At 46.6% G+C, this 12,245-nt stretch overlaps 1 protein-coding gene across 5 annotated transcripts in view; it reads right to left on the bottom strand.

Moving 5' to 3' along the window:
* The window catches only part of PNPLA7 (patatin like domain 7, lysophospholipase), a 122,389-nt gene that overhangs the window by 7,557 nt on the left and 102,587 nt on the right, over nucleotides 1-12,245 (bottom strand). For all 5 annotated transcript variants that reach the window (XM_082067692.1, XM_082067688.1, XM_082067689.1 and 2 more), the window contains exons 29-33: nucleotides 9,757-9,826; nucleotides 7,938-8,054; nucleotides 5,677-5,825; nucleotides 3,910-4,062; nucleotides 1,473-1,580 (exon numbers count right to left, since the gene is read on the bottom strand). In XM_082067692.1, coding sequence (XP_081923818.1) covers nucleotides 1,473-1,580; nucleotides 3,910-4,062; nucleotides 5,677-5,825; nucleotides 7,938-8,054; nucleotides 9,757-9,826 — 597 coding nt within the window. The remainder of the gene's footprint in view (nucleotides 1-1,472; nucleotides 1,581-3,909; nucleotides 4,063-5,676; nucleotides 5,826-7,937; nucleotides 8,055-9,756; nucleotides 9,827-12,245) is intronic.

The raw sequence follows: 12,245 nt of genomic DNA, 5'->3' as shown, positions 1-12,245 counted from the left end.
TCAGCCCTCTGAGTTATGAACCAACTCCAGAGGCTGACCTCAGTCCTTGGACTGTAAACCAGGAGACTTGCTGCTGAGTAGATATCTTAACCACTCAGCAACACTATGTATTCTGTAGATTTACCATAATCGGGCATTTACCATTAACTGCTCAGATGTGCAGAACAAGGAGCGTGAAAGCCAGCAGTGCTGCCAGCTCCTGCAGAGCCTTAGCGACGGCTGCAAAATGCCTTCTCTGATAGGGGGGTGACAAGGAAAGCAACAAAGCAAGAAATCCACAGCCTTGCAGGGATTTTAACTCTTGACTAAAACCACATTTCCAGCAAGTGCTTAAATCAAGTTTTCTGGAAGCATCTGATAGCTATTTGAGTGACACCCTGCAGGCCAGCGATGGCTGCTATCAACACCAGCGATCCCAATTCACGTCTTCTCATGGGAGAGAGAAAGAGAGAGCGAGAGCTGCTGCCCTGGCAGATCAGTTTCTAGTAGCAAGAACAATACCCAGGTACCAGCCTAAAGTTTGTGGCACAAGAATAAATGAAAAATAAATCTTAAAAGGTTACTTGTGCCTACCCAGCATTACTCAAGGAGACAGTCCACATGCACATTGAAGCGATGGGTGCAAATGTGGCCCATCTCCTGAAACCACAGAGCATCTTCTTGCACAGGACCTGGGGGACAGAGCCACAACCACCGGTGCAGGAAGCAGCTCCGGCAGCACATTTGGTGCCCTCGAGACTGCTGAGGCACAGGGGGATGGAGAAGAGAAAGGTGGGTGTGTGAACACATACACATCAGCTACGCGTCTCAGAAAACAGTTACTGGTGGGCATCCTGCCTGCCTTTGGGGACATTTGTGTTGCGAACGATTCCAGGTTACAAACACGGTAAAGCAAAAACCTGTTAGAAAGGAACAGCAACAGGAAGAGCCACCCTACAGAGCGCTGCAGTTCTTGGGGTTTCAGAGACCCCATCGTACCTGCTGAGGAGCATAGAATTGTTTAGGTTGGAAAAGACCTTTAAGATTGAGTCCAAGCATTAACCCAATGCTGCCAAGTCCACCACTACCCCATGTCCCTGAGAACCTCATCTCCGTTTGTTCAACCCCTCCAGGGATGGTGACTCCAGCACTGCCCCGGGCAGCCTGTTCCAATGCTTGGATATGAACGCATCCCTGAACGGGCACAGATCAGTTACCAGGGATGGACAAGCAGAGATCGGAGGTGGGCAGAGCAAAGCTTGGCCACACTCGTACCTGGTGACCAGAGAAGTGCAGGATCTCATTCATCCAGGCTGTGATTCAAGGAAAGAAGTTTCTGAAAATCTAATCATGCCATTTCTTGCCTAAAATACCATTTTACCTCCACGCTCGCAGTAAGGGCGTGAGGCAATCGATCGTTCTCTTTCATCCCCTGAGCAGTTCTGGGGCTGTACACAATCTGGCATGTGAGTGCATTGATACTGAACACTTACATCGGTTTTGGATTTGCAAGTCCAAGTCCTGTCTGTCATCATCGTGTCAAGCACTCCACTCCTGCACCAGACACTAAATACAGTTTTCCCGTGCTGATATCCCACTTCCTGCAGAAAAAAGAGTCAAGGCAAAAGAGTAATTAATATTAAAAAACCCAACATTGTAACATCATCTCCAAATCAGTGAGAAATCCAGAGCTCTACCCCAAAGCCAGGATGTACTTTTGCCACCTTCCAGCCTCACCTACATGGGCTGTTCAGCCTAAGAATGAGGGGACAATTAAGCAAACAAGGTGCTATTTTAAGGCAAAATGCTAATTTGACCTTTGTTCCCAGGGTATGCAATGAAAATGCCACCTCACACAACTATTCTTACATTTTTCAGGCAGGCTGCTCGCAGAATAACGCCTTATAAAGAGAAGCTCAGGACACGTATGTATGCACACAGTACTGGCTCTTTCTTTGGAAGAAGGTGACAACAGGAATTAATTTGTGTCTTCTCCCCTCTTGGCTCAAGAAAAGCCAAGAAAATACAACTTTTCTAGCAAAGAGAAGTTAGTTTAGGGCTCCCAGCTCCAAAAATTTTTGCAATAAGTTAAGCCAGACTGCACTGAACATGCGAGAGTTGGTTTGCTGGAGCGGGAATGATGGCACATGGACAACATCCAACCCACAAACACTAATTTAAAAGTATAACATAATTTGTTCTGGGAATAATAACAGGGCACCGCGTCACTAGCATGGAAACAACTGGAAAAAATAAACCGATTGCACTGAGTTTTACTGTTTTTCTAACAAGTCAGTAGAAATGGTGTTGAAAATCAAATCAAAAGGACAGAAAAACAGGTCTTGGGAATGGTTATATGGTGCCCATTTCTGTTCTCTGTAAAATCCAGGTACACAGCTGAAATTAAAAGCCCCACTACTCCGCAGTCTATAACAATAAAGGAATGCATAGGTTGCTCTTTCCTTTAAGGTCAGCACAGTTTAAAGCTTCCCTGTGGAATGAAGTTATTCAGCTCCACTGCAGGGAATGAAAATCCAGGGGGGTGCTGCCCCTCCATACCCACAGTGTCTCCTGCCAAGAGCTTGCTCACAGAATGTCACGTCGTTGAGAACCTGCACTTTTCTCATGCTTTACTCCACTGAGAAAAATCTGCCTGGTGACTTTAAATCTCTTTAACGACACCAAATTAGACAGAACAATGATTTGACAGCTCACTACCTGTTACTGTGATGAACTACCAGACCCTTTGTCAAGGTTTGCAGAACGGCCAGGGCACTCCATCTACCAAAGAATATTATTTATCAGCAAAGTCCTAGATCCACCCTTGGCAGACAGCACCGTTTGCCCAGGAGCTCGGAGACACCAAATATCCTTGAGAAAATATTTATATTGGGGAAATCAGCCGGTGGGTTGGTAGCTGCTGCTGGGTCCGAAGGTCTCAAACGTGGATCTGCAGGGTCCACTGTGTTCCTGGTTTTGTTTGGGATTCATAAGACCGAGAAATCAATCTACAGCTTAATGAGGATTGTAGGTTCTCACGACATCTGTAAAGGAGATCGACTTAAAGAAAAACTGCAGGGGAAGGGTTTTTAGCAAAGGAGAAGAGCAAAGCCATGCGGAAACACCTCAGGATGGACGACGCTTGCAAGGCTGAGGCAGACAAAGAACAGAGAGACAGTAAAAATCACTTTCCTGACAGGAGACAATGAGCCAGAATTGTTGTGATTACCCCAACCCGGGCAAAGGCGTTTTTGTTGTGAACACTGAATTGTGTCACTTAGACAATTCAACACCTGGAGTCAGTTCCTCCCATGCTGGTGTCTGATACACAAACCAACCAAACTAAATCCCAGATAAGTGTAACCTGGTGTTACCTTTTTTACAACGTCCTTCCACTGACATTGGTGCCATTTTCCTGATACTCTATCAGGTGCAGAGGAATTGTGGATGATATGTTTTATTAATAGAAGTGTTGAAACGTTAACCGAGCCAGATACTTTAGCCTGTTGCCCTCCATTTCACTGATTCATGGCCTCCCCTACAGACTTCTTCGAATTTTTCATGCGACAACAAGCTACATAATGAAAGGAGAGAAATGACACCATTTGACAAACCACAACTGCCCAAAGCAGCTCAGACACCCAAGAGTTTTTACCAAGCAGATGAGCAAGAATTGTCATGAAACAGAGTGAGGCAACTGATCCGTTCACAGGTCATTATATAAATAAGATTACTGACTCGATTTCTGCTGTTAATCCAATCTCACAGCTGTGATATCATTCCACAGAATTATTTAGTGTCAATTTTTCACTCTGTGCCAACGGACTCCTCTTACTCAACAACAGCTCAGGCACTAATTAGCACCACAAACCAGCAGATTTCAGTGGAACGGTAATAGGGGGGAAACTGCCTTGCCTAGGATGCACTTACACAGATTTCTTCGAATTTCTTAAAGTCCAGGGTCCGGTATCGGTCGATGGGCGGGCGGATATACTCGCAGTAATCGCTGCTCTTCACCATCTCCAGCTGCCGCACACAGCACACGTACGCCAGCCGCGTCTGGATCTCTGCCATGTTCAGCACCTGCCAACCCGGCCAGACATCATGATTAATTCAGAAATTTCATTTCTGAATGAAATGGCCTCCCCTGATTTCAGAAATTTCATTTCTGAATGCTTTCTCTATTCACAATGGAGAAAAAGCAAGTTATCTATCATTTTTTTTCCCCAAGAGCACACAGAAGCTTGCTGAAGCCTTCACACATCGACAGCTCCGTCTGCTCCCCGGGCAGCGCGGACAGCTGAGCAGAGTCTCCATCATCCGCAGCAGAACGGGAATTCCTTCAAACACGTTTCTGCAGTTCAAGGTTGAACTGAACCTTTCATTCCAGGATATTGTGGTACCTTGAGAGATCTGTGCTGAGGTGCAAGGGGCACAGGGACCCTTCAAGGCAGCAATGGATACTGATCTCTACGGTACCAGGGCAGAGAGTTTACAGAATGGTTGAGGTTGATGGGGATCTCTCAAGCAGGGTCAGCTGGGACAGGCTGTCCAAGACCAGCTGAGTTTTTAATATCTCCACAGATGGAGACTTCAGAAGGAATCCCACGTTTTCATGTGCACCTGTTGTCACTCGGGCAGTTGTAATATTAACATTTCACTGGATGCTGCTGAGAAGCGTCAGGGTCTCCCATTTCCCCTTTGCCACAGCACAGCGGGACATTCCGCAGCTGTACCACTCCAAATATAATATCCCTTCTCAGGGAGATGAGACCTTTTCAGGGAAAGGAGTTATTACAGGAAAAACTTTAGATTACAGAGCCGTATCAACAGTTTGTAGCATTTTCCCCAACATTGGGAAGAACAAACAAGTATTTTACTTTCTATTCCAACATGAGAAATATGTTAATTGTAGTTGGGAGCAAAGAATTAAAAACATCATTCACTTGGGGGACAGCTGCAGAGCCAGATAACTTAAGAAATGCAGAAGACTAAGTAACAGGGTTGGCCTAATTTCATGCAACAATTAAAAAAAAAATAATCTTAGAATCATAGAATTATTTTGGTTGAAAAAGACCTTTAAGGTCATTGAGTCCAACCATCAACCTCACATAGTCAAGTCCACCTCTACCCCATGTCCCTGAGAACCTCATGTCCGTCTGTCCAACCCTCCAGGGATGGTGACTCCAGCACTGCCCTGGGCAGCCTGTTCCAATGCCCCACAGCCCTTTGGGGAAGAAATTGTTCCGTACATCCAACCTCAACCTCCCCTGGCGCAACTTCAGGCCATGATACTCTGCAGCCCAGCATTATCAGTAGCAGTAATGTTAACTACTGCCTAGTGCTAAAATCTCCCTAAATCTACAGTTCAGAGACATATAGGGTAGAAACACCAAATTACTTTTTATTGGCAAAATGTGTACATTCTGACTTTATTAAAACTTACGGCACCTCTAAGAAAAGGTTCCCTTGCCCTGACAATTCTACCATCCCCTTCCCAGCCTGGGGCTCTACTCTCTCCCATGTCACTGCCTTTCCTTTGGTGTCAGGGCGCTGCCCAGCTTGCTTTGTCCAGAGTAAGCGCCCAACTCCAAGAAAGATGATGGTCTGTCCCCAGAATTGCTCCCTGAATGAACAAGTAGAAGGTTCCTACTCTGCACATAAAACCAGCCGCCATTTTAATATAATCTATAATACCTTGACTTTCTCGGCCAGTGGATTCCACTTCTTCCAGAGCAGCCACCAGCCGGACAAGCAGTCGCCGTAGTTGACAAGGTCTGTCTCATACTGGCTCCCCACGTCGATGGCGATCACCACCTTTGCGCCCAGGGACCTCGCGACGTCAGCTGGTGGGAATCGCAGAATCACAGAATGAATCACAGATCTGCAGTTCTGTGTCCAAGTCTGGGCTCCCCAGTTGAAGAAGGACAAGGAATCGCTGGAGAGAGTCCAGTGGAGGGACACAAAGTTGCTGAGGGGTCTGGAGCACCTTTCTGATGAGGAGACACTGAGAGAGCTGGGGCTGTTCGGCTGGAGAATCTGAGAGCGATCTGCTCAATGGGATCAATATCTCAGGGTGGGTGTCAGAGGATGGACCAGACTCTGTTCAGTGGTGCCCAGCGCCAGGGTGAGGGGCAATGGGCACAGACTGAAACACAGGAGGCTCCATCTGAACATGAGCAGAAACTTGTTTGCTGGGAGGTGCCAGAGCCTGGCCCAGGCTGCCCAGAGCGGGCGTGGAGTCTCCTTCTCTGAGACATTCAAACCCCCTGGACCCACCTGTGTGATCTGCTCTGTGACCCTGCGTGAGCAGGGCTGGGCTGGGGATCTACAGAGGTCCCTTCCCAACCAGGCCAGGATTCTGCGACCTGTCAAGAACAAGTGGCCTTGGAGAGGAGAGTGAGCAGCGCAGGGTCAGCCCTGCAGACAGACAGGGATGAAGGGAAGGAGCAGCTCAGGACCAGACAACACCGAGGGGCTGGGAGCATTTCAGCCTAAGAAGAACTTTGGTATCCAAGAGAAATATTCATATTTGGAAGTGGGAAAGAAATGAGGCAACACTTTCTGGTTCAAGGTCAGTGAAAGGACCGGCTGCAGCCTTTGGATACGGGTGAGGATTTAGGGAAGCGCCCAGGGAGGGAAGAGAAGGACATGAACCTCACAGAATGAATTTATATTTTTCCACACCCCCAGAGTCCAAGATAGTTGCAGTTTCCAAAATAGTGATGTGTAGGAGAACCACAGCTCTGAAGAGGCAATTTAGCTGCTTAATTTAGACACTTATTTAAATAAGATCTGTTCTGTAACTTGGATTTATATTCCTGGGCTCATTCAGTCTACTGTATCTTTGCTACCCAGAGTCATCTGTGCGTGCTCTTTGCCCTCTCCAGTATGCACGGTTGGAAAAGCTGCCTTGGTTTGCAATTCATATTTTTGCTTACAGACACAAACAGAGAATGTCAGAGACAGATTTTGGTGGGGGGGGGGTCTATTTTGTGTTATTTTCATTCCAGGCAAATACGGACCTGATGAAAAAATATAATCTAGGTTTGTCTGGAACATGTAAATGACTTGGGTTGCTCAGATATGGAGTCTCTAACTTAGATTCCTCCCTCTTTATTTGTACACAATTATAGTCCCAAACTGCAATGACATCACGTATCTCCTATCTTGGCCACCCTCCTGAGCCACCCACCTTCCAGTGCTTTCCAAGGACAACCCTGACATAACACACATCGCAAACCTACACAAGTGAATTCACATGCCTTGGACCCCTTAGGGTTCAGTTCTCAGAACACCCCAAACTCCACATCACTCCTTAGAAAACCAGGATTCCACTCTGAGACACCGATGTCGTGCAGCCGAACCCTCTGGGTGACACCAGTGTGAGCAACAAAGAGTTAATTCTGCTGCTTTCTCAAAATTATTTCTTATTCAGCTGATACTTTTTGAACAGAAACTCAAAGATGGAATATAAGTTTGCAGTTTAATTTCTGCTCTTTCCTTTCAGTGAACACTACAATAAATTCAAAATTAGCTTGGAATTATATGTTCAGAATATCTATTAGGAAATACTTCGTAACAAAAAATAGTCTTAACAAAGCCATGATAAAAGAAACACTTAGAAAACTGAGAACGATGAGTCCTGGTAACCATCATGAGATTAAGGGTGTCTGCAATATTTCTCCTTGCTTCCATTTTTGCTTGACCAAAACCAAAAAGGACAAAGTTTGGCAGGTCATTTGATGGGCTGTGTTCTCAGTAGAACCACGGAACAGTTTGTGTTGAAGGGACCTCCCCAGCTCCCCCAGTGACCCCCCTGCCATGAGCAGGGACATCTTCACCAGCTCAGGTTGCTCAGAGCCCCGTCCAGCCTGGCCTGGGATGTCTCCAGGGATGGTTCATCCACCACCTCTCTGGCCAACCTGCACTTTTTCCCAACCAACCCACGCACCTACCCGGTAGGTTGTTGATATAACCTCCATCCATCAAGAGATGCCCGTCCTTGGGGTCACAGAGAGGGGGCATGTACCCCGACAGGGACATGCTGGCACGGATGTACCTCCACAGTGAGCCTGCGGGAATGAGAAGGGGGGGATGGCAACAGCGTTAATTACTGCCACACAGGTGGGGCAGGCTTTCGCACTCATTAAAATAACCAGGAGCTAGAGGCTCTCCTGAGATTACCCTTAGAAAGTTATTAAAGCAGTTTATTATATTCTATAACGTAATCCTGGCTGGGAGAAAAAAAAAAGCAGCGCTATTCAGACATACTATCAGGCCTTAGAAACCAGAGTTTTAAACCCATCCCTCATTTTTATGGCCTTCTAGGAGATTTCAACATATGGCTGAGTGTGGGGATCGGCTTTAGTGCTTTGTGCTCACACTGATGAGGACAGGAAAAGGGAGAGAAAGAAGGAGCAGACTGAAGCGCAGCTAAAGCCATTTTCACTTGTAAAACCAGTGACCTTATATCTTCTTAGGACATTTCTGTTAATAGTGCTTGAAGGAAGAAAGTATAATCTTTTAAACTGTTTTAAACAGAAATTTTAATCAAGTAGAAATGGATTGGATCTGTTTCCTGTAAAACATTCTGCTTTAAGGCTTTTATTTACGGATTTCTCTCTCTTAACATTTGCATCAGCTGAAATGGGAATACAACTCATTTCCAAAGAGGCCGAGGGTCTTGTGTGAGAAGTGAATCTTGAAAATATCAAAAATAAATAACACTTGCAGTATTAGCTCACTTCTCAATAATTAAATACTCAGTGCCCCAAATGGCAACTCTTTCCAGCAAATGAGGAATTGATTTTTTTCTTTTCTTTTTAAAATAGATAACAGGTCTAATTTTAACCTAAGCACTCCTACTGTTTAGCACAGGTTGATACTTTGGGGTTTATTATTAATAGTTTGAGTTGAGTTGGAACTTCCACCCAAGAAAAACGCTGACTTCTTGTGTTACGCCCCACGGATGAAACCAAGATGGGTAATTGCAGCAGCTGGGAACCTCCTTCCTCTCCTCTCAGTGGATTCTGGAGATGACCACAACCATTCTCCAGCTGATTTCTGTCCTTACATTCCACATGGACAAGCAGCTGGAGTGAGTTTCCTGACCTCAACTGGCACAGGAACAGTCCTACCTGCATCAAAGCCAAATATCAGGGACGCTGCAAAGGCCTCAGCCACCCAAGCCAATATTGGGGCAGCCGGGAGGTTCGTGCTGTCGTTGCCGAAGCCCAAGTCACCATTACCCCAAAGTGACAAAAACAAAGTGTCCCACGAGGCTGTGGGGCGGACAGTTCGGATCCTGCTCCTCCCTTCAGTCACTGAGGCACGTTACAGTTTTCCAGCAGAAATATAACGAGGACTGGACACAATTAAGAACCGAACCCAGCCTCTGCTTCAGGCACAGGAGTCCCCTTATTGGCAAAACAGCTCCATTTATGGGAATCGGAATCTTAAAGCGTTTTGGTTGTATTAGTTCTGATTTATGGCTAAAACATCTGCGCTTCACAGGATGTTTTAAGGAAACAGAATGGTGTCAATGGACCTGTTTTCCCTCTAAACAGTGAATAAAGCTTCTCATTTAATTTCTTCCCAACAGCTCTGTTCCTTGTTTTATCTGTGTGCCACCACAGTTTGGTGCAAACACAGAAGGGAGAAACGAAAGGAAAGACAAATTCAAAGGGGAGGAATATTCCAGGAACAAGGGCTGATACCGAAGCCTCACATCACAATTTACGACCTGCCACCCAAGAAGGCTTCTTGCACACTCACCGTCCGTGTGGACCCTCATTGCCGAGGCCGTGATGTCAGTTGTGATAGTGAAGTAAGGAATCCACAGATCCTGCAACACAGGAGAGACCAGTTTTACTAAAACTGTAACACAAACTAAAGTAACAACCTATGTATCTTACCAATAGACACAAATGTCTGCAGGGATGGAGCAAAACCCATCAGCCCTGTGTTTAAGTTCACAAATTTGCTTCTTATGCAAACATTTCACACAAAGCCAAGGAAGACAAAAATCCTTATTTCCTTTTTTAATAGCAAGAAATACTTATTCCAGAAGACTGTCCAGCCTACAGAGCAGCACAGCAACCTCATCGCTCAGCCAGGAGTTCACCTTCTTTCTGATATCACAGAATCCCAGAATGTCGGGGGTTGAAGGGCCCTGGAAAGCTCATCCAGTGCAATCCCCCCATGGAGCAGGAACACCCAGATGAGGTTACACAGGAAGGTGTCCAGGCGGGTTGGAATGTCTGCACAGAAGGAGACTCCACAACCTCCCTGGGCAGCCTGGGCCAGGCTCTGCCACCCTCACCAGGAAGAAGTTACTTCTCAAATTTAAGTGGAACCTCCTGTGTCCCAGTTTGTACCCATTGCCCCTTGTCCTGTCACTGGTTGTCACCCAGAAGAGCCTGGCTCCATCCTCCTGACACTCCCCCTTTCCATATTGATCCCCAGGAACGAGTCCCCCCTCAGTGTCCTCTTGTCCAGCTCCAGAGCCCCAGCTCCCTCAGCCTTTCCTCACACGGGAGATGCTCCACTCCCTTCAGCATCTTGGTGGCTGCGCTGGACTCTCTCCAGCAGTTCCCTGTCCTGCTGGAACTGAGGGGCCACAACTGGACACAATATTCCAGGTGTGGTCTCCCCAGGGCAGAGCAGAGGGGCAGGAGAACCTCTCTGACCTACTGACCACCCCCTTCTAACCCACCCCAGGTACCATTGGCTTCCTGGCCACAAGGGCCCAGTGCTGGCTCATGGTCACCCTGCTGTCCCCAGGACCCCCAGGTCCCTTTCCCCTACACTGCTCTCCAACAGCTCATTCCCCAACTTATACTGGAATGTAAACAGCCACAAATAAGGTTATTTTCTAGTGAGTTTAATCTCTTAAGCAGCTCTGCAAAGATGGTGGAATTGGGGAGGACTAACAGATGCTGCACAAGTATTACAACCCATCTGGTATAAATGCCACAGGAGGGTGGATGAATAAAGTGTGACTATGAGAGTATTAGGGGTGCCTCTCCCCGCTAAAGATATTCTGACGATTGCACATCTCGGTGCATCAACCACATTTTAAGCAAAACTAAGGGAATGGGGAGAGAATTCCACTTGACAATTCCTTTCATATTCATGCAAACACATGCACAAAGGAAACTAAACCACGACCTATCACGCAGTCATAAAGATTGCATTTCTCAGGTATCGTTTCATGAATTTTGGGGACACAGCATTATTCAAGTCCGAAACAGAACCTGATAACAGTCTTTTCCGATTCCTCACACTTGAACCTCCAGCTGCGATAACTTGCAAGAGCATTTTGTGCTTCTGGCACTGGGGATAAAAATTCCAGAGGCTGGTGCTCTCCCAGAAAGATGATTAATTTCAGAGGAGTAATAATTGTATTTCTTGATAGACATCTTTCAAGCACGCTGCTCTGGGTTTCTGGTGCTTTCCTGGAGAACCTGCGCAGGCCGATCTCCCGTGGAGCGCCTTGGGCTGACAGCTGCCGCAGCAATCTCGGGGGTGCCGGTAACCAGGGTTACCCCACAAACAGCACTGCTGGGAATCACGAGACTCCCATGTTACGCGGGTTGTCAGAGAGCAAATTTAGGAATAAAAAGAAATGGAAACCTCTCTTTCAATGTCAGAAGTAACAGTTCAACGTAAGCGCTCCTGCTCCCTGGCCTGATGCAGAAGCAGGAGGGCAGGGGTGTCACCTCCCAGCCATGGAAGAGGAGGACCAGGCCCAGCCCTTCCTCAGTTCATGCCATCACTGTGCATCCTCCCGGCAGAGGCAGCTGTAGCCAAGCATCCAAACTCAATCTATAATACGTTTGTAAGACTGTAATTAACTCTTGTCGGTACGTATTTCCACTTGGAAATCATTGCTACCCTCCCCGCTTCAAAAACATTCAAACTACTGAGAAGAGATGGATATTTGCAGTTTGGATGGTTTGAAATAATGCTTTAGGAAAACATTTGTTTGAGGCTTAATGTGTCCTAGTTCAGCTTCTGCTGCTTTCTAAGTCACCTTTCAGTTTCCATCTGTCTAGTGATAACGACTGGGTAACCTGTGCTGGTAACACAAATTGCAATGAAGGAGTAACTGCCTCTTTCCTTGCAGAGCTACGCAACGTTTCTCCTTATTTATCTGATGGAAGCCTTCCAACGTGAGGAGACCGAGGGGTTCAGCCTGCGACACGCAGCGCACAGAAATATGACGCTGTTCTGTGCCTCAGAACTGGGTTTCTCTTGGTCAC

The sequence above is a fragment of the Streptopelia decaocto genome (assembly GCF_964273445.1).
Source record: "Streptopelia decaocto genome assembly, chromosome: 17".
Lineage (NCBI taxonomy): Eukaryota > Metazoa > Chordata > Aves > Columbiformes > Columbidae > Streptopelia > Streptopelia decaocto.
Note: the sequence above shows the minus strand (reverse complement) of the source record. Positions and strands in the feature narration are given on the sequence as shown.